The sequence below is a fragment of the Spinacia oleracea genome, chromosome 1 (genome assembly GCF_020520425.1).
Source record: "Spinacia oleracea cultivar Varoflay chromosome 1, BTI_SOV_V1, whole genome shotgun sequence".
NCBI lineage: Eukaryota > Viridiplantae > Streptophyta > Magnoliopsida > Caryophyllales > Amaranthaceae > Spinacia > Spinacia oleracea.
The window spans coordinates 97,889,077-97,909,141 of NC_079487.1; the positions used below are offsets into that span (position 1 = coordinate 97,889,077).

The 20,065-nt window shown below is 37.0% G+C and overlaps 2 protein-coding genes across 2 annotated transcripts; one reads left to right on the top strand and one right to left on the bottom strand.

The window, feature by feature from the left end:
* Positions 1 to 469: 469 nt before the first annotated feature.
* On the top strand, positions 470 to 14,637 carry LOC110776796 (ABC transporter B family member 20). The gene is made up of 11 exons (XM_021981360.2): positions 470 to 1,300; positions 8,030 to 8,084; positions 8,184 to 8,359; positions 8,449 to 8,649; positions 9,399 to 9,658; positions 9,747 to 10,057; positions 10,168 to 10,388; positions 10,555 to 10,895; positions 11,092 to 11,897; positions 12,011 to 12,252; positions 12,812 to 14,637. Exons 1-11 carry the CDS (start codon positions 917 to 919, stop codon positions 14,039 to 14,041), a joined length of 4,227 nt encoding a protein of 1,408 aa, XP_021837052.1. The 5' UTR covers positions 470 to 916; the 3' UTR covers positions 14,042 to 14,637.
* Positions 14,638 to 14,851: 214 nt separating this feature from the next.
* Positions 14,852 to 17,335, bottom strand: LOC110776798 (photosynthetic NDH subunit of lumenal location 1, chloroplastic). Its single transcript, XM_021981363.2, has 8 exons — positions 17,180 to 17,335; positions 16,972 to 17,065; positions 16,085 to 16,168; positions 15,907 to 15,980; positions 15,657 to 15,779; positions 15,488 to 15,559; positions 15,315 to 15,411; positions 14,852 to 15,126 (listed from the first exon to the last, which is right to left on the bottom strand). The coding sequence occupies exons 1-8, from the start codon at positions 17,231 to 17,233 to the stop codon at positions 15,023 to 15,025; spliced, it is 702 nt and encodes a 233-aa protein (XP_021837055.1). The 5' UTR covers positions 17,234 to 17,335; the 3' UTR covers positions 14,852 to 15,022.
* Between the last annotated feature and the right edge of the window lie 2,730 nt (positions 17,336 to 20,065).

Below are 20,065 nucleotides of genomic sequence, written 5' to 3' on the forward strand. Positions count from 1 at the left end.
AAAAATCCAACTCAAAAGCAAGCCAAAACACCCGTACATTGCGATTTGTGGGCTCAACAAAAGAAAGATAGTGTTCTATAACCTTCATCCATTTTTTAATTTTAATTTTAATTTTCAATTAATTTGAAGAAATAAAAAAGTGCAAACAAAAAAACAGACGAAATTCAATGGCATCACTGTAAAAGCACCCACCACCATTTATAATCATGTCACCACCCATCCACCCTTTCATCCTTTTTCCCCTTTTCCATTTCCAAAACTAAAACTAAAACCAAAGTGAAAGTTAAAATTAAAATTAAAATAAAAATTAAAATAGGCAGTCAACATAATAACACTATTTTTTTTAATGTTAAATTAGACCAAAAATTAGATACAATACCGAAAATACCCTTGGTAAACATCCGTTGAAGAAAGCGCTTCTTTTTTGTTCACAATTCTCCAAATAATTTTTTAAAAACGTCGACGTCGCCGTTAACCTACCACTTCCTCCGTTTCCCTCTCTCTCCAAACCCCGAAAAAGAAGACATTTTAGATTTTTAAGAGAGAGAAAGAAAAAAGCTTGAACAACGACGACGAGTCAAACCCACTCCCACTCACTTTCTCTCTCCACCCTCCCGCCTTCTTTGACCGATTCACCAACTCAGCAACTCGCTCCGAGTTATACACTGTAACAGCAGGAGAGAGAATCCTCTAGTAAACTACTTTTCTGAGTCGCCAACGAGTTTCGGAGTTGCCAATGGGTTTTTTCGGATAACTTGTAAACCTCATGTAACAACAACAACAAAGATCTGCTGAATTTCTCACTCATTTCAGCTCATTTTCCAGACTACAGAAGGAAAGAAAATTAATTAAAAAAAAAAATTCCGATCAAAATATCTTTTCCAAGTGCGAGAATCTAGGTGAATTTTCCCCTAGAATGAACATGTCAAGGGGGTTGTTCGGGTGGTCCCCACCACATATACAGCCGTTAACGCCGGTGTCGGAGGTATCAGAGCCGCCGGAGTCACCGTCGCCTTACATGGACATGAATCCGGAAGGGACAGGAACGGCGGCGGAGATGGAGGATGACATGGAGGACGACGGTGAGGATGAGATCGAGCCGCCTCCTGCTGCTGTCCCATTTTCTCGGCTTTTCGCTTGTGCTGACAGGCTCGATTGGTTTCTAATGGCGGTTGGATCGTTTGCTGCTGCTGCTCATGGGACTGCTCTGGTTGTATACCTTCATTACTTTGCGCAAATTATTCAGCTGCTTTCGTTGAGGGATGTTACTGAGGAGGAGTTGCACAGTAGGTTTATTGAGGTATTTTAGCTGCTCAAACCCTAGTTTTTTGAGTTTTTAGCTGCTAAAAAGCATAAAGTTTGCTGCTTTTTTAATTCAAAGTTCTGTTTACATTTTTAATCTGGAGTATGAAATTGAATAACTGATGCATGAGATTGGGATTTCGGAGTGGTTTTGTGAAGAACATCGTAATTGTGTTCCAAATTTGAACGGTTTTTTCACTTACAAATAGGTTGAAAGCTTACTTTTGTTTTAGAATTTCTTAATTTTAGGAAACGGGAATATTAATTGGGGGTGGGGGGTTACAATTGGCCACTTGATTGATCGTCCCCATGACGTCTGTGTAGGATAGATGCCATTGTTTTAAAGAACAACCTGTAATTTGGGGAGTATTTGTTAACTGTCATTCAGGCAGGAGGTACAGAGAGGAGCTGTAAATCTGTAATGCAATACTCTATGCAGAAAGGTAGCATGATTTCTGAAACAGAATGTTCACGATTGATACGAGCCTAAACAATCATCTGATATTTCAATTTAGGATTTTCAATACCGTTTCTTTGGTTTCCATATCTCTTCTTCTCAGTGTCAGGCAATTACTTCTTCTTAGAGGTATCGGGGCTTCGTCTGCGTGATGTTGACAGTATATAGAAGACTTATCTGCACTTTGAAATACCCTTTTCATTGAAGGATAACTTTTTGGTATAAAGAAGCCATAGGAGAACTTTACACTTCACATGAAGCTAAAATAAGAAAAGTTTTGTGAAGAAGAGGGGCGCACCATAGTTAGGGTAATACATACTCAAGCTAACATCAACACCACCTCCCCTTAAGGTATCAAACTCCATTGCCTAGGGTTAACGGAAAACCAAGTCAATATCAGGCCCACCTTACCTCTACCGCCATTACACCACCATGATCCCCAATTACGGTCCACCATAACACCACATCACTTCTCGTCTAACCACGTCGACTCCACTCATCTATCTTCACTCCTCTAAACCACACCTTAACGAATTGTAACAGAAACCTCCCAGGAAATATTAGGACTAGGGGGTAAGAAGAGGAGATAGATGATAACTACCATATCGACTGCCATGCTTGGTTTAAATCAAAACTCATGAGGCACATTGGCCAAGAAAAGGGTTAAATTTAACATCCTAGGTCAGATCTGACTATTTAGTGATGACCGCTGAGTTCAGCCTGTCACTGGTTCGTGAGTGGTGACTCTCCAGTTATGACGGGGAAGGAGAGAAGACGAGGGTTAGTGGCTTGTGGCTTGTGGCTTGTGAGGAGGAAACACGAGGGGAGGAGCCCGGAGATTGCGGTTTAGAATTTTGAGGAAATCTTTTTTTCTAAGAAAATTAACCAAACATCTTATAAAGGAGTTGATGAAGCTAAGGTTCCCTAGCATTTCTGAGAATGGAATAGGTATACACTTTTATCACTCTTTCATAGCATGGATAACATCACTCGGTAAACAAAACACAAGAACTAGGCTGAAGCTGCTGGGAGTTGTGAAGAAAATTGTACTACATGTGGCCTAGGGAAGGAAAATACTCAACAGTTGTTCTTTGGATGTAGTTATTGTCAATTATGTTATAAACAAGGCTGTGTTTGGATTGATATGCACTTCAACTGCCTAGATGAAGTTCATACTGCTTGGAGGAAATGAGACAGAAAGTTTGCAAATAGAAATAGAAATAGTGTATGGCTGCACTGATTGCTTTAGTTTATCATCTTTGGAAGGCTATAAATAATGCCTACTGCAACGCTGTAGTATCAGTCCCTAGTGTTATTGTTAGGGAAGTTCAAGCTGATGTAATAACTAGAATTTAGTGGTCTTTTGTAACTAGTAAATGGAAGAAGAGAGATATAATGCTTTTGTAATTTAAAAGTAAGTATGATTTAAAGTGTTCTTTAGAGGTGTAGGTGGAGAAATCCTATGTAGCTGGTTTTTTCACCTCTAAACTGTTTTCTTTGCCTAATGATTTCTTGCTTACCAAAAAGGAAAAATATGAAGGAATTTTCCATTCATCAACCTCATCCATTTCATTCCTTTGGCCTTTTAACTGAACAGGGGTTATAGGAGGAGACATTAATCCTTCATAAAACTCCCCCAGCAATCATCCTTGCCAATTCATGGGGCTGTATGGCCATATACTTTTCTTTCATCGATTTACTTAATTAAGTCCAGATCCTCCAAAAGCAAGATAATAAAATACAATCTTCTGTTTGCACAAATTGCAACTTATCTTCATGTTTCGTATCTTTACCTTCGTAATGGCAGTTTCAAGTTTTCGATTGATTATGAAATAATTCAATGTGTAAGTTCTTTAACGTTCTCAGCTGAACCATGCTGTGTTCTTTTGTTATGCTTTCTTGAGATGTCCTACTCTTATTTGACAAGTCTAGGTGTCTTTATTGGGTTTGTGATGAAAAGTGGGTGGTTACTTTGCTGCTATCAGCTTTTTCTGTGGTTTCAATTTTCATTTGTTTGTGGAAGTTCCAGAATTACATATCTCATAAAATCTAACTCCACTGATTACTAAACGTCGTGGATGCTTTAGCAAATTATTCCAAAGACCACGGTATCTAATCTTAGACATATTTCTGGAAGGTATTAAAAATTAATACTCTGTGTTTTTCTATATACAAAAGAATAAGATACTTGTGTAGTATACTTTTCTATTAGGCACAGAGTAGTATTTTGTTCATGGAGCAATACTCTCAAGAGAAAAATGTTTAGCTGGAATTTTGATCAGTTATGAAATACACTGTTTTTCTGATTTACTTAAATTTCCCTTACACCTGGAGCCTTAACCTTCCTACCTGTCAAGGAGAGTTTGCGGGCTTCATTCAATGCTGTCAAGACTCAGTGATGAATCATTTTTTGCTGTTATGTGTCAACAATTAGGGACCGTGCAGACACTGGTTACTATCGGTTTCTAACCCCAACTGCCTTTTGTATTTCCTCTCTTCCCTTGTCATATTTGATGCAGAACTTGCTTTTCGTTCTCTTTCTCACTCTTCTCTTTCTATTCACTCTACGTGAGGCCAAAATTGCACTCAAATAACCAGTTTATGGTCATATTCAATGCAACCTCCAGGAGCAATCACTGAAGGCCAATGTCATAACCAATATCCACGTGAAAATAGTAGGGTATGGTGTAATTTGCTTCGTTGGTCCTAGAGGAAGGGTCGGGGGGGGGGGGGGGGTTGGTTAGGACTTAGGAAGTTAGGAGGAGATAATGGCACTGATTTACTGCGATAGGTAAACACATTACAGTTATGGGGGTCTGGCCTGGTGGTTGGTTAGGACTTAGGAAGTTAGGAGGGGATAATGGCACAGATTTACTGTGATAGCTAAACACATTACAGTTATGGGGGTCTGGCCTGGTGACAGACCAGATAATGCTCTCTCGCTCTCTTTCACTTAAGGAACTAGAAAACTTAAGATATTATCATGGAACATATAAGCATCAGACTGCATTATTCTCGTAGGATTCTGGTTAAGGGTTTAGAGATTTAGTTTGTTTGATTAGGTTTCACTCACTTAACAGAAGAACTTGCACTAGTTTCAAACGGTAATACAGGAACTCTTTGGTTTCACTTCACTCATGAATTCAAAGGAAGTATAACAAGGCAAATGCAAGGGAAATTTGAATTTTGAAACTTTCATTAACTCACAGCTCTACACGATCCTTTTGTTAGGGGTCTATGTATAGGAATGACGTTAGTTATGGGGCTTATGCCAGTTCTATATTCTCAAGCATAGACTCTAAATGCGTATAAAACATTTAATTCTAACTTAACTAGATTTAAACAAATGTTTCCTTGTTATCCTTAAGGTTTAGCTGTGACTCTGTGAGCTAAAACAATAACTCTTTGGTTTCACCTACTCAAGTTCACTAACACATGCGGCATGCCCGATTGTTTTTAGGTGGTGGATTCAATAGGTGGAAAAGCTGTTTTTTTTTTTGGGGTGACTCATGTTCTTATGGTTACAAATGTTGTGCACTTGTACCGCATGATGTTTGGGATTGTGTTTTGGGTATCTCTCCCCAAACCATATACTTCCTCCAATTTTTTATAATTGCACCATCTTAGATTTCACGCTTGCTAATGCACTATTTTAACCATTAATATCTCTCATATCCATTTGAAAAAATTATAAAAATAAAACTTCGAGACGAATCTAACAAGATCCCACATGAATATAATTTTCTTTACATATAAATCACAAAAAATAACTATATAAGAATATGTGAATAGTGCTAAAACCTAAGATGTGCAATTAAAAAAAATGGAGGAAGTATAAGGAATGGGTTCGGGGCTTTTGGTTATTCAATAACTATATGTGATTCTAGCGTTCAGTGTGCAGATTTTTCCTTGGGCTGGCTTGTCAGCTTGAAATGCGGCATATCAATTTAGTGGGTAACAGGAGAAAAGAACAAAGTTGTTGTGAATGTTTTGTGGTTGTTAGTATTGGTGGAAAGGAGAAGGTGAGGCAGAGAAGGTAATAGAGAAATAATACTTACCACTCCTTTTCTAGGTTATAGACTGTCCCCAATTGAGGATAAGAGCTACGGCTAATGCCTCTTCCTTCAATCACCAATTAACCACCACCTTTACAGCTTCACCTATTTATTACCTCCTGAATTCACACTCTTAATTCCCTTAATCCTAGCATGTAAAGGCATTTTCCCTTAATTTTTAATTTTCACCGGGAGTTATGGTTGGTGTTTGTTCTTCCTCTTCCTTCCATTTGCTTATTAAAGAGATACTAGCAGTGTCCAAACACTGCCACACTGGTATCATCCAAAATGGGGGTTATGTATGGTGACAGTTTACTTATGATGTTACAGTTGGCTGGCTGGCTTACTGCCTCATTTGCTACCTTGTTTTGAGACTACGAAGACTGAACGAAGTTTTAAAATGATTATGCATGAGTTAGTGCTCAGTATGAGCTGATTCAAAGATGGATTTGGTTTTAAATTGATAACTAGTTCTTGAACCCGTTCGATGAACGGGCTTTGATTCACCGTGATATGTGTGATATTTTATAGATCCAATTAAGCTTAACAGTCTCCATATTGAAGTACTCATATCAGGTAATGTTAGGAATAAACAAAACTAATATTGTAATTGAAGTACCTCCAAAAAAGGCAAAAAATAATACCAAATTACCAATAGACTATGTAAGAATTGGGTTAACATCACTGGTGAGTTGTGAAAACATGTGTGTTCCATTTACAAAATCTTGCTACAGCATATATATTCAACTCCTAACATTGAAAGATGAAGGTAATCTTTCCCCCCATCCTTAGGCCTTTAGGTTGACATTGAGGAGTATTGATTACCATAAGATACTTGACCATTGTCATATGGTGAATACGATACGTCAAACTGCTAGTTTTGTTTATTTCTAACATCACAGGTGCGAGAAATTCACACCATTATATCCTGAAACGTGATCAAAGTATGGCAAAGCTTCGTATATAATGCCAAAGTGCAAAAAGTTTCTTAATCTAGTAAGTTATGATGGCAAGTTTGTAAGTATCTCAAGTTACATCTTTAGGAGGGTTGCTTGTCTTTTATTGCTCCCAAACCCTATATCAAATTTATCTTGCGACAATCTCAATTCAATTCTTCTGAAGCTTAAACGCCCAATTTGATATACATATATGTATTTTATTTTCCTGATATCTGCAAGAAAAGAAGTACACATTTCCGATGGGTAGCAAAATTATTAACAAATCATTATTCTAATCACAAAATCATCATTCGAATACAATAAATTAAAAATACAATAATACATCAATTTAATCCTAAAACCGGAAACTAAACCTGTTAAAAAGCAGTACATCAATTCTAATCCTGGAAATTGATAAAAACAGGAAAAAAAAAACGAAGAATATCACAAATTCAGTATTCGAAAACAATAAATTAAAAGTACAATAATACATCAATTTAATCCTAAAGCTGGAAACCAAACCTGTTAAGAAGCAATACATCAACTATAATCTTGAAAATTGATTTTAAAGGGAAAAAAACAGGAACAAAAAAACGAACCGTACCTATCTCTAGATCACAATCTTAGCAAGACTCTTATCGAATCTAGTGTGTTAAATAGAGTTAGGTTTGGCTTAAGAGATGGAAGATAAAATATCAATGACCATTTGTGTAAATAAAGTGTAACCGATATAATTTAAGCTATTATTAATTGATGGTTTTGGAGGATATGAATTTGTAAATGGAGGCTATTAAAGAGGGGGAGAAGAATACTAATTCGAGGTTTATTTGAGGGGCTTTTGAATTTAATGCAAAATCAAGATATTTTAATTTTCAATTCCAATTGAAGGTGAAATTGAAGTTTGGTGATGTTCAAGAATCATAAATTTGAAGGATTACTTGGGAATTCGAAGGATTACATGGGAGATATGTAGCCTGAAACTGATTGTGAAATTGAATGATGATTAACAAATGAAGAGGAGGATGAAGTGGAATGGTGGAATATGGAACAATACGTAGTGTAAGTTTCTTTGGGTTGCTGCAAAATGCAAAGGAGAGTTTTAGGATGGACACGTGTCAAAAATGCAAAGGAGAGTTTTGGGATTGGACACGTGTCGTTATAGATTTGCCTTTCGTTTTGTTTTTTAAATACTAGGTATAGATAGGAGACAATTTTAATTTATTTATTTGGAGACCATACCTAATTTTCTATTATAATCTGGCTGTTTCTTGCTGCAGCTTGCTCTAAGAATTGTCTATATAGCTGCAGGTGTATTTGCTGCTGGGTGGATTGGTAAGTTTAAGTCTCTGGATTATTTTGTTATTTTTATATTTCAAGGCGTATCATTATTATGTGCTCAAGTCATCAGTCATAACATATTCCATTTTACAGAGGTCACCTGTTGGATTCTTACGGGGGAACGACAGACTGCTGTAATTAGGTCCAACTATGTACAAGTGTTATTAAATCAGGATATGAGTTTCTTTGACACATATGGAAACAACGGAGACATAGTTAGCCAAGTCTTGAGCGATGTGCTGCTTATTCAATCAGCATTAAGTGAAAAGGTACTCGTAATTGTTTATATCTTTATGAATTAAAGAACGTGATTTATCTTTTCATTTCATTTCTAACTTTCTGTGCTTTTGTGCATTAGGTTGGTAATTATATCCACAATATGGCAACATTTTTCAGCGGTCTTGTTGTTGGATTTATCAGCTGTTGGCAGATTGCGCTCATCACTTTAGCAACAGGGCCATTTATTGTTGCTGCAGGAGGAATTTCAAATATATTCCTTCACAGGCTTGCGGAGAATATCCAGGATGCATATGCAGAAGCAGCAAGTATTGCGGAGCAGGTATTTTTTGTCATCTTAAGAACAAACTCTTGAATAGTGAAACTAGAATTATGTTAATCAAATAGTCAAGTGAAGATCAATTTTTCTATCATTTTGTGATTTGTTCGAAGTGTGGTGTACCTGATTCCATGTCTGTTTCCATAATGGCCTTCTTTGTAAACAAAAAAGAGCAGGTGTCAATTTTTTTTCCTACAACTTTATCGTGTAGAGCCTGTAGACCATATGCATTTTTTCCCACAGTTGGATTGACCCCTTTGTATGCTATGGCATGTGTCTGGCATGTGCCAAGTCTAGTTTTTTATCTCGAGGAGGTAGTTTTCTAGTAGGAACACAGAGAAGCAGGAAAAGCTGAAGTATTGGGTAAGCCTATGTGCAGCTGATAGTGGAAGTTGGTGTGTAAGCTTATTAATTGAGTAACTGGTTCTTGAAAGACAAAAAGCATAGTTAAGGTTGATGCAATGTATATGTGAGAGTAGTGAGATGGAATCATGCAAAGGGCAATGTTATAATACTTTGTGCCTGATATTTTGTTTTGAACTGTTGGAAACATAGCATTTCGGCTCTTTATACATGAAGTTTTCTTTGGGTACTATTTTAGCTTAAATGCAGCGGTGATGATCTAAATGCTTTTGCAGGCTGTCTTACACTCTTACATTAGATAGAACATTTTATACGTTCATAAATTAGACGTAGGTTAAGTTTTCTTTTGATGCTAATTTTGCTTAAATGTGGTTGTGGTGCTTTTGCAGGCTGTGTCTTACATTAGAACATTATATGCTTTCACGAATGAGACGTTGGCCAAGTATTCTTATGCAACATCGCTTCAAGCAACTCTCAGATATGGTATATTAATAAGTCTTGTGCAAGGGCTGGGACTTGGGTTTACGTATGGACTGGCCATTTGCTCTTGTGCACTGCAGCTGTGGGTAGGAAGATTTTTGGTGACTCATGGAAAAGCTCATGGCGGTGATATAATTGCTGCACTCTTTGCTGTGATTCTGAGTGGCCTGTAGGAATCTTCCTTCTTTTGATTGCTTTCAGCTATCTTATCATTTGTTTGTCATAGTTGTGTTAGTTACCTTTTGTCTGTATTTCAGTGGGCTGAATCAAGCAGCAACAAACTTCTATTCATTTGAGCAAGGGCGGATTGCTGCTTATAGACTTTTTGAAATGATAAGCCGTTCGTCCTCCACTACAAATCACGAGGGAAGTACTTTAGCCTCAGTTCAGGGTAACATTGAGTTTCGAAATGTGTATTTCAGCTATCTGTCTCGTCCCGAGATACCAATTTTAAGTGGGTTTTACCTCACTGTTCCTGCTAAAAAGGCTGTCGCACTTGTTGGGAGAAATGGCTCAGGAAAAAGCAGTATCATTCCTCTCATGGAACGTTTTTATGATCCTACATTAGGTAACATGACTTCTTATATCGAGAAAGTCAAAAACTTTTTTCTTGTATCTAGCTGCAATTCTATACACTGCTGAAAGTGGTGATATTTTTTTCCCCTTCTATTGGTGCAGGGGAAGTCCTCCTTGATGGTGAGAATATAAAAAATCTCCAACTGGAATGGCTAAGAAGTCGAATAGGTCTAGTTACGCAGGAACCCGCGTTGCTAAGTTTAAGCATCAAAGACAATATTGCTTATGGACGGTCAGTCACATCAGATCAAATTGAAGAAGCTGCTAAAATAGCACATGCACATACATTTATTAGTTCACTTGAGAAAGGATATGATACACAGGTAGAAGATCTGAACTGTATTTTTGTATAGATTTGTAGCATGTGTAATTTTTTGTCTCTTTCACCGTTTTATTTTTCCTCCCTTCTATGTTTGTTCCCTAACGTCCTGTGTTACCCACACCCGAGCCTCTTTGCTACCGCAATTTATAAGAAGTTATTTGTTCCAGGTGGGCCGAGCTGGATTGGCCTTGACAGAAGAGCAGAAGATCAAGCTCTCTATTGCAAGGGCAGTGCTCTCTAATCCGTCTGTTCTTCTCCTTGATGAAGTCACAGGAGGACTTGATTTTGAAGCTGAAAAAGCTGTTCAAGAAGCATTAGATCTTCTGATGTTAGGACGCTCAACAATAATAATTGCCAGACGGCTTAGTCTAATAAAAAATGCTGATTACATTGCTGTCATGGAAGAGGGTCAGCTTGTTGAAATGGGCACACATGATGAATTACTAAACTTGGATGGTTTGTATGCCGAGCTTCTTAAATGTGAGGAGGCAGCCAAACTTCCAAGGAGGTAGGGCATGCTTGGAACTGATTTCACATTCTATTATGTGGGGAATCTTTGTCTGATGGTTTTCTTGTTAAATATTTTAGCAATTTAACTTTTAAATGTCGCTCATACAAGCCAATTGCATCTATGTTGCTTAATTTTTTTAGCATAATGATATGATAAAGTTCTGCATTATTTACTTTCAGTATTTCTTTTATAGGATGCCGGTAAGGAAATACAAAGAGGGAGCAACTTTCCAGATCGACGGTGACTTATCTGTAGGCCACAACTTTCAAGAGTCATCATCCCCTAAAATGGCAAAATCACCATCTCTTCAGAGAATTCCTGGTGGCCATGCTATCCGGGTGTCAGATGCTGCTTTCAGCTCTCTGGAGTCACCAAATGTTCGAAGTCCGCCTTCTGAGTTGTTTAGGGAAAATGGTAATGGAAATTTATTAGACGGAGAAGAGAAAGAACCATCTATGACCAGGCAGGACAGTTTTGAAATGAGACTGCCAGACTTACCAAAAATAGATGTCCAGGCTGCACGACGACAAACTTCTAATGCGTCAGATCCTGAATCCCCTGTTTCACCACTTTTAACATCTGATCCCAAAAATGAACGTTCCCATTCACAAACCTTCAGTCGCCCTATTAGTGAAATTGAAGACATGCCCTTAACAGTAAAAGAAATGAAGGATACACAAAGTCGTAAGCCACCATCATTTTGGAGGCTAGTTGAGCTTAGCCTTGCAGAATGGCTTTATGCAGTTTTAGGGAGCATTGGAGCCGCCATATTTGGTTCCTTCAACCCTCTTCTTGCTTATGTTATTGCGTTGATAGTAACCACTTACTACAGATTTGGTGAAGGTCACCAAGGTCATCTGCACCAGGAGGTTGACAAATGGTGCTTGATCATTGCATGCATGGGCATCGTGACAGTCGTTGCCAACTTCTTGCAGCATTTCTATTTTGGCATTATGGGAGAGAAAATGACTGAAAGAGTACGAAGGATGATGTTTTCAGGTACGTGATTGTACATTTGAGCTATGTTTTCAAGGTCTTAATTTCATTTCGTACTTGTTGTAATCCGCACGTGTCTTGTTTACTTAATACTTTTGGTTCCGTTGGCTTTACAGCTATGCTTCGAAATGAAGTTGGATGGTTCGATGATGAGGAAAATAGTGCTGACACTTTATCAATGCGATTAGCAAATGATGCGACTTTTGTTCGTGCTGCGTTTAGTAATCGCCTTTCTATCTTTATACAAGACAGTGCCGCAGTAATAGTGGCTGTTCTCATTGGAATGTTGCTACAATGGCGATTAGCCCTGGTGGCTCTAGCAACACTTCCAGTCCTCACCATTTCTGCAGTTGCCCAGGTTTGAATTGCTCCCTCATACACTTAGCACATGTTCACCCCTACCTTTAGGAGATTGTTTCAAGAGTGATGTATTTAAAAAGATATTTAGGGGCCGTTTGGTTTACTGTACTGGAAGGGATTGGTATAGAACCTCATACCTTGGGGATATGGATTCAAATTCCCATACTAGTCTGAAGTTGTTTGGTTTAATCTAATGGATTATATATCCTATTCATAATGTTTGGTTTACTTGTGGCATGGAATTACTTAGTACTAAACATCCAAATATAACGGATTAAATTTGCACGTGTTAGACTTTTAGTAGGCGTGTTACTCGATGATTTGCCCCTTTTCGGTTTTGGTAAGTTTCAAATTACAACAATAACCAAAATATACCCAATGCCTGTTAACAACTCTACCCAATAGTTTTTCCCTTGAGATAACAGAAACGATGTTTACATTAGACCTCCACCGCTCCACGTCAAAGTTTGAATATTTTACAGAATTTACTTGGCAAGCATCAAGTTTCTTATTGATCTGCTTTCAGAATATGATCAGCTCCTAATAATTTTATGCAGAAATTATGGCTTGCTGGGTTTTCTAGGGGAATTCAAGAAATGCACAGGAAAGCATCTTTGGTCCTTGAGGATGCAGTCAGAAATATCTATACTGTTGTGGCTTTTTGTGCGGGGAACAAGGTGATGGAGCTCTACAGAACACAGTTAAATAAAATACTCAGAAAGAGCTTTCTTCACGGGATGGCAATTGGTTTTGGCTTTGGCTTTTCTCAGTTTCTTCTTTTCGCCTGTAATGCTCTTCTTCTGTGGTACACGGGTATATCTGTCAAAAACAAGTACATGGATCTCTCAACAGCTCTCAAAGAATACATGGTATTCTCCTTCGCCACTTTTGCTCTGGTAGAGCCATTTGGTTTAGCTCCCTACATTCTTAAGCGCCGAAAATCTCTCATCTCTGTATTTGAAATCATTGACCGTGTGCCTAAGATTGAACCAGATGATTCTGCTGCCCTCAAACCCCCTAATGTCTATGGAAGCATAGAGTTTAAGACTGTTGACTTTTGTTATCCAACACGTCCAGAAGTTCTAGTGCTGAGTAATTTTAACCTTAAAGTGGGTGGTGGTCAAACAGTTGCTGTAGTTGGGGTATCAGGTTCTGGAAAGAGCACTATAATCTCTCTGATAGAGAGATTCTATGATCCTGTTGCTGGTCAGGTTTTCCTTGATGGTAGAGATCTGAAACAGTTCAACTTGAGATGGTTGAGGAGCCATCTAGGTGTAGTACAGCAAGAACCAGTAATTTTCTCAACCACAGTAAGGGAAAATATCATCTATGCTAGACATAATGCTAGTGAAGCTGAAGTAAAAGAAGCAGCTAGGATTGCAAATGCACACCATTTTATTAGTAGCTTGCCTCATGGCTATGACACCCATGTTGGTATGAGGGGTGTAGATTTGACACCTGGACAGAAGCAGAGAATAGCTATTGCCAGGGTTGTATTGAAAAATGCACCCATTTTGCTGTTAGATGAGGCAAGTTCTGCTATTGAGTCAGAATCCAGTAGAGTAGTGCAGGAAGCTTTGGATACACTAATTATGGGAAATAAAACGACTATTCTCATCGCACACAGAGCTGCAATGATGAGACACGTGGACAATATTGTTGTACTTAATGGTGGTCGGATAGTTGAGGAAGGTGCACATGATGCTTTGGTAGCAAAGAATGGGTTGTATGTACGGTTAATGCAGCCTCATTTTGTAAAGGGACGTCGCCACAATCGACTAGTTTAAATTGGAGATGGGATTGGTAATTTGTTTATGGATCAAGCGAAAGGTGATCTCGGTCAGACCCACCCCGAGCCCGGTAAATATTGTTGACTCTTTCAGGGAATGTTAATTATTAGTTTAGTCACAAAAAAGAATGGGAATGGAAAGAATTGGAGGCTACATGGGTTGTCCGGGCCGCCATGGTAAAAAGAAATAGGTATTTCCACTTGGGTGAATATAGGATCTAAATTAGGCTGTGTGGAATTCTATTAGCCTCTGGAACGCGCTATCGGAGGTCAGTGCATTTTTTGGGAGGCAGCTTTAAAGTAGCCCTTGGGTTGCTTCGTCTCCATGAATCATTTTATTACTAAAAATTCATCAATTTGTTGTATGGGGGAAAGTGTAATATTTTTGGGTGGCTTTGTTTTCCTTTTTATCCTTCTATTTATTTTATTCTTATCCTTTTTTTTCATTTCCATGCTAGTTATTTGTTGTTGCATATTGTATTGATTTTCCAGTGTAAAATTGTTAACATAGAACCCATGAGCAGTGAGGAAGTGGAGAAATAGTTGTAATTTGCTGTAAATATAGTAATATACGGGATACTGAGTTTTGTATCATTTTTGATGGTGAGTTTTGGAGTATCAGTTGTTCATATCTCTGTCCTGATATTTATCTACCCTTTTCCCCTGTGAAGTTGTGATCTTTTTACTGTTTATGCAAGATTTGCATGTCTCCAAACAGAGTTTTCAGTAACAGCAAATAGAACTCTGATTGGATTAGACTGCAATTTGATCTTACTACAAATAATTATGTGCCTAATCGGATTCAATCTACATGGAAAATTTCAGGCCGGTTTCTATTACAGTAACAGCAAAGGGCGAAATAATATTTTATGCTGATCAATAATCTGTTCCTGATGAGAGTGAGGAATTACTAGGTGAATTTCTGTTTTTTCAACATCTCTACAGAAGTAAACATGATGTAAATATATAAACTATACATCTAGATTTCGAACACCTTGAAGGAGTCTGCCACGACTTTAAGCTTGTTCCGGTATCTTTTCCATCTTCTCTCGTTTGCACTAACAGTTAACGTGTAGTACCTCCCTGCGTACAAACAAAATTCAAGAAATTGCAATTAATGTACATCATTAGGCTAGTTTAGTTACTTGTAACAGTAAAAATGTCACTCTATAATGATATTTTTGTAGCTGGTTTTAACACAAACATTTGAGTCAGACCATGGATTGCACTTTAGCTAAGAATATGGTTATTATTTTATTAACATGGCTTACCATTTGCAATGGCAAGAGTAGTGAAATGGGTCACAGAGAAATTAGGCGATGTTAGATTGTACTCGAAAGTCCAGTAGTTCTTTCCATCTACTGATCTCTGCATTCAGCAACAGAAACCATTCAGCAATCAGAAAATAGACTGAACTGTAAGTTTCAGATCTGGTATTACTAACCTCCTGTATTTCTCTGATATCAGTCATTTGGTTTGGAGCTGCAAGTATATTTTTCACCAAAGTTTGAATGACCTGCTTGATCAGTGGAACAACAAGTACATAAAATTCCAAAGGTATCAACTTTTTTTTTAAAAAAGAATACACATTTATAAAAATCGTGGAAATTTACATCTTCCATAGGACCCAAATCATGAACATCATTCTTGTCAGTAGGTATGAAGCTCAGCCTAACATTCTGAAGCTGCAAGTAGCGGTCCTTGAACGCTGAATCATGTGCCCTGAAGTCAAATTCCTGATGAACAGAAATCAACAAAAAAAAAAATATCATTCAGAGATGCTTGTTTTCATCAATTAGCCCGTTTAATTCTGTCCCGGCCCGGCCCTAACCTGGCCCGTTGAACAGGTTTAGAACTCCTTACCCTCCAGTCTGATGGGTAAACGTAAGAATAGCCGTCTGCTTTGTCAACAAATGCTGTATACCTTTCTGGGGTTTCTGTAAGACTAAAAAGTTTGAATCAGACGAGTAGTTTTTGAACTTGTTACTGATAAATGGTGAAGCAAACAACCTTGAATGGAAAATATAATTCATAGTGATACCTTTGCTTAGAACGGAACTTGGAGTAATAGAACTTAGAGCTAGCATGCCTGCTGCCATCAGTATCGATCTTCTCTCGTTACTGCCTGATATATTTGTAAGAAAAAGGGTTATAATGTGACGACTGCTGAAGTGGTATTTTCATAAGATCTTGTGTAAGAACAACTATGTGCAAATTTCAAGTTACAAAGGTTAGCAAATTGTATCAGAACCTGCTCTATATATTATGTGACAGTGTACAAAGATTATGTGCTCGTTTTGTTTTCTGCTTCTGAGTTTGTACTTGGTTGTAAAGGTTTGGAAAACTAATCACCTCAAAATTTAATTCATTCTAAAGACATAACAACTTTTAGGACTCGATTTGTAGACGGTAATAAATGTTAATTAATTGGAATGCATTTGTGCTAATTGACCTCAACTATCTCATTTTCTAGCTCCAATACAACTTGGGGGTCGTATTGGATTGGGAATGAAAATTTATGCAAAAAAACACAAGTTACAAATTCCTTGAATGAAATTACATTAACATGGATTTTATGATGTTACTAACCTAGCCAAATTACACATAAATTAAGTGTCATTGCCGCCCATTTATTAACCGGTTACCAAACACATCGTCAGTGTTTAATTCTTTCTCTGAGTTTATTTTTTATATATTTTTTGTAACTCTTTCTCAGAATTCATAGGAGACACTCACACTATACTATTACTTTGTTGAGAATTTCTTGTCACGCCGATAATGTAATTTAATCTAGAAACATGCCAAGTAAATGCCGAACATCTTTCCAATTTGCACACAAAATGAACAACCAAAAAATAAATTTAGCAATTCATAAGAAAATAAATCAAATTGTTGAAAAAGAATCGAAATTGGATACAATATATGTACCTTTTTCTAAAGACGATGTATCCTTTAAGCTTGATCTTATGTTATTGAATGATGGTAATGAAATAATGTTATTGGTGGAACAAGTGCTCATTACCTGTGACACAAGAACCAACTAAACACATTATTTTTCCTTAATCCGGATTTAGTTGTCACATTGTAATTAAGTTCAAACTGTACTATTATCAACGTGACAATTAAAGTACGTTACCTGTTTAGGCCGAATCGAAGGAGCCGAGCTCATAGAGAGAGATGATGCTGCCATATCTTTGCCTAATATTTAAGCTCTGAATTAGAAGTAGTGTCTTTTTCATATTTTTGCAAATACTTTGAAATTTTTCTTGTGAGGGAGTTTTTTCCTTCTCATATTTTTGTTTTGTTTTGTTTTGTGTTAAAATTTGGATAATTTGACGACTGAAGAGCGTCCAACAACAAGAGATAAGGTGGACAAACAAGTTTCTAACACGTGAGATTCACGTGCACAAGGTGTTTGTTGAATTATACTCATTCTTTTTTATTTTTTTATTTTTGAAAATAATATACTACTCTCTCTCTCTGTTCTGATATTCCGGTTTTTACTTTTCACGTTTGTCAATGTAAATTTAGTATAATTTTTAATTCTAATTATACATTAGATAAAATTATAAAATTTTGATATTCTTAAAGTACTTATTGAAACGAATCAAACAAGACCTCACATGAATATGATTTTTTCTTATGTATTGGAAAGAACTTAGAAGATTTTCTACAATTGTGAATAGTGTCAAAATTAATTGGAACATCATTATAGAACAGAGGTAGTACGTATGTAATTGGTGGGTATTAAATATTAACTAACTTCGTATCACTTATGCATGTAGTTTTGAAGTCCTTCCTTTGTTGATTCGTAAGTTATTTATACATTCAATTCAAGGCTTAAGCGAGTCGTTTGTCAAACTGTCTCGCCAACTATTCTGATCATAAGTTCTTTTTATGACAGGCAAATTCGGTTTTTGTTTACCTAATGCTTGTTCTGAAAATGTAGAAGTAATCATACCATCTTTTACGTGAATTTACATACTGTATAAAATAATAAAATGTTTACTAAAATATGCTAATTCTAAGATATATTATTTTTTAAATTTAATATTTTGAATATTACTCCGTATAACACTAATATAACTCATCGTACATGTGTTTTTTTTTTTAATGTACATTTAAATACACATAAAAATAGCATACGTAACCAAAAGCTCAATCTGTGATAACTAATCGACCCGACCCGAAAACCGACCCGAACCCGACCCGAAAATACTGGGTCCTGAACAAGATTTTGTGACCCGTAACCCGATTTTATCCGAACCCGAGCAACCCGAAAAGTAATGGGTCAAAACCCGACCGAACCCGTTTTGGACCCGACCGATTGAAAATCATTGTATTTATACTAAAAAATGAGATTATGAGAAAATTTAAGCATAATAAGCACGTTGTTTTTACTATTGTTGTGTGTAATATGATTTTATTTATACTTATACGTCATTTTATAGTTGAATTTGACTAAATATAAACTTGTGTAGGAAAATTTGTTAATTTCTGCTAATACTTTGTATATTTATCACCTAAATTAATGAAAATATAATGCGCGTTTTAAAATCTCTCAACCCGTTGGGTCGACCCGAACCCGAAAGTTCTGGGTCTTGAACAAGCATTTGTAAACCCGAACCCGAAAATGACCGACCCGATTCAACCCGAACCCGAAAATAATTTTTTACAACCCGACCCGACCGACCCGTTTGACAGGTCTAGTGATAACCAATAGGAATAATTACTTTTAATAATCCAACCTTTAAGCGATTTTCCAAAATTAATCCAACCTTTCGATTATTATTTAATAATCCAACCTTTATACCCCATCTACTTTAGATGCACCCCTTTGACTTGGAACCGCCTTAAACGGTCATCCTTCACCAACTAATTTCAACAACCTACGTCTTCTTCATTTCATTCAATTTTCAACATTTTCATTGACAGCCCAATTCATTCTACAAGGTGGAATGAAATTGTTGATACTATATTGCACATTGAACATCCAGCTCAGTGTAAACTTATTAGGGGTAGTAGAAATAGGGTGTTTGGATTGGGGATATTTGCTTGTGTTTTTCTAGTAAATTTCAATGGAAGTAGTATTAGGATAAATGGGTTTTCTAGAAAAGTGACGATATTATGTGAATGGGGAATTTAATTTAGTGATGAGATTGATGATGATGATGAAGGCCGGTATTCTTTCTATTTTAATTGCTTTTTTTTAGAAGAGTCACCTGAAACCGCCCCATATGCCTCCTCCCAAAAACATAAAACATTGAAGACCATTTTGGCGGATCAGATTAGTGACAATTGAGTACAAATCATACGCTTAAAATTGGCAATCTCAAGTACCACCAACTTTAGGGTCACCCCACCACTCCGCCACCGCCGTTAACACCAATCCCAATTTACAGATTATAACAACGGATTTACAGACTGTTGGCGGGTGAGATTGGAGGAGAACTAAGTAGATTTCAGCTCAAAAATTTGATCGATTGATTTATTTGAGATTATGTTTAAGATTATAACAACAGATTTTTTTTAAAGAGGGTATATTTTTAATTTTTTGATGGCTGAATCTTTATTCAAAGATGAAGGCCAAAATTATAAGGAAATTTTGGCAGGTGTAAAAGGGTGGGTTTCGTGGTGGAGAAGAGGGGTTTGGAGGAGAGAGAGTGAGAGCGATAGTGGGTTAGGGAGGGATGAGGGCGACGGTGGTGGTGAGTAGGTGAGGTGAAGGAAGGTGGTGGAAAGATGGAGGAAGGCCGTGATTTGTAGTGGTATTGGTTGAGAGAGATAGTGGGGATGAGGGCTAAGTTTTTCATTAGTTCAGAGAACTAATTTACAAAGGCAGGAATGAAGGAGGACGAACAAGGAAGGAAGAGAAAAAAAACATATTTTTTAAAAATAAAATTATAGCCAATTGTTGTATAACACGTGTGCATGTTACCTGTTGTATGGGTTGATGACTGGTTGGGTGTAACGAAAGTTAATGGGATACAAAGGTTAGATTATTAAATAATAATCGAAAGGT

Bases quoted from the DNA above. Each gene is read 5' to 3' on its own strand.
- LOC110776796 (XM_021981360.2), top strand. From the start codon at position 917: ATGAACATGTCAAGGGGGTTGTTCGGGTGGTCCCCACCACATATACAG. The intron at 10,058-10,167 runs GTAACATGACTT...CTATTGGTGCAG, and splicing joins TTTTTATGATCCTACATTAG to GGGAAGTCCTCCTTGATGGT. The intron at 11,898-12,010 runs GTACGTGATTGT...TTGGCTTTACAG, and splicing joins ACGAAGGATGATGTTTTCAG to CTATGCTTCGAAATGAAGTT.
- LOC110776798 (XM_021981363.2), bottom strand. From the start codon at position 17,233: ATGGCAGCATCATCTCTCTCTATGAGCTCGGCTCCTTCGATTCGGCCT. The intron at 16,169-16,971 runs GTACATATATTG...CAAATATATCAG, and splicing joins TACATCGTCTTTAGAAAAAG to GCAGTAACGAGAGAAGATCG. The intron at 15,981-16,084 runs GTATCACTATGA...TTAGTCTTACAG, and splicing joins AAGTTCCGTTCTAAGCAAAG to AAACCCCAGAAAGGTATACA.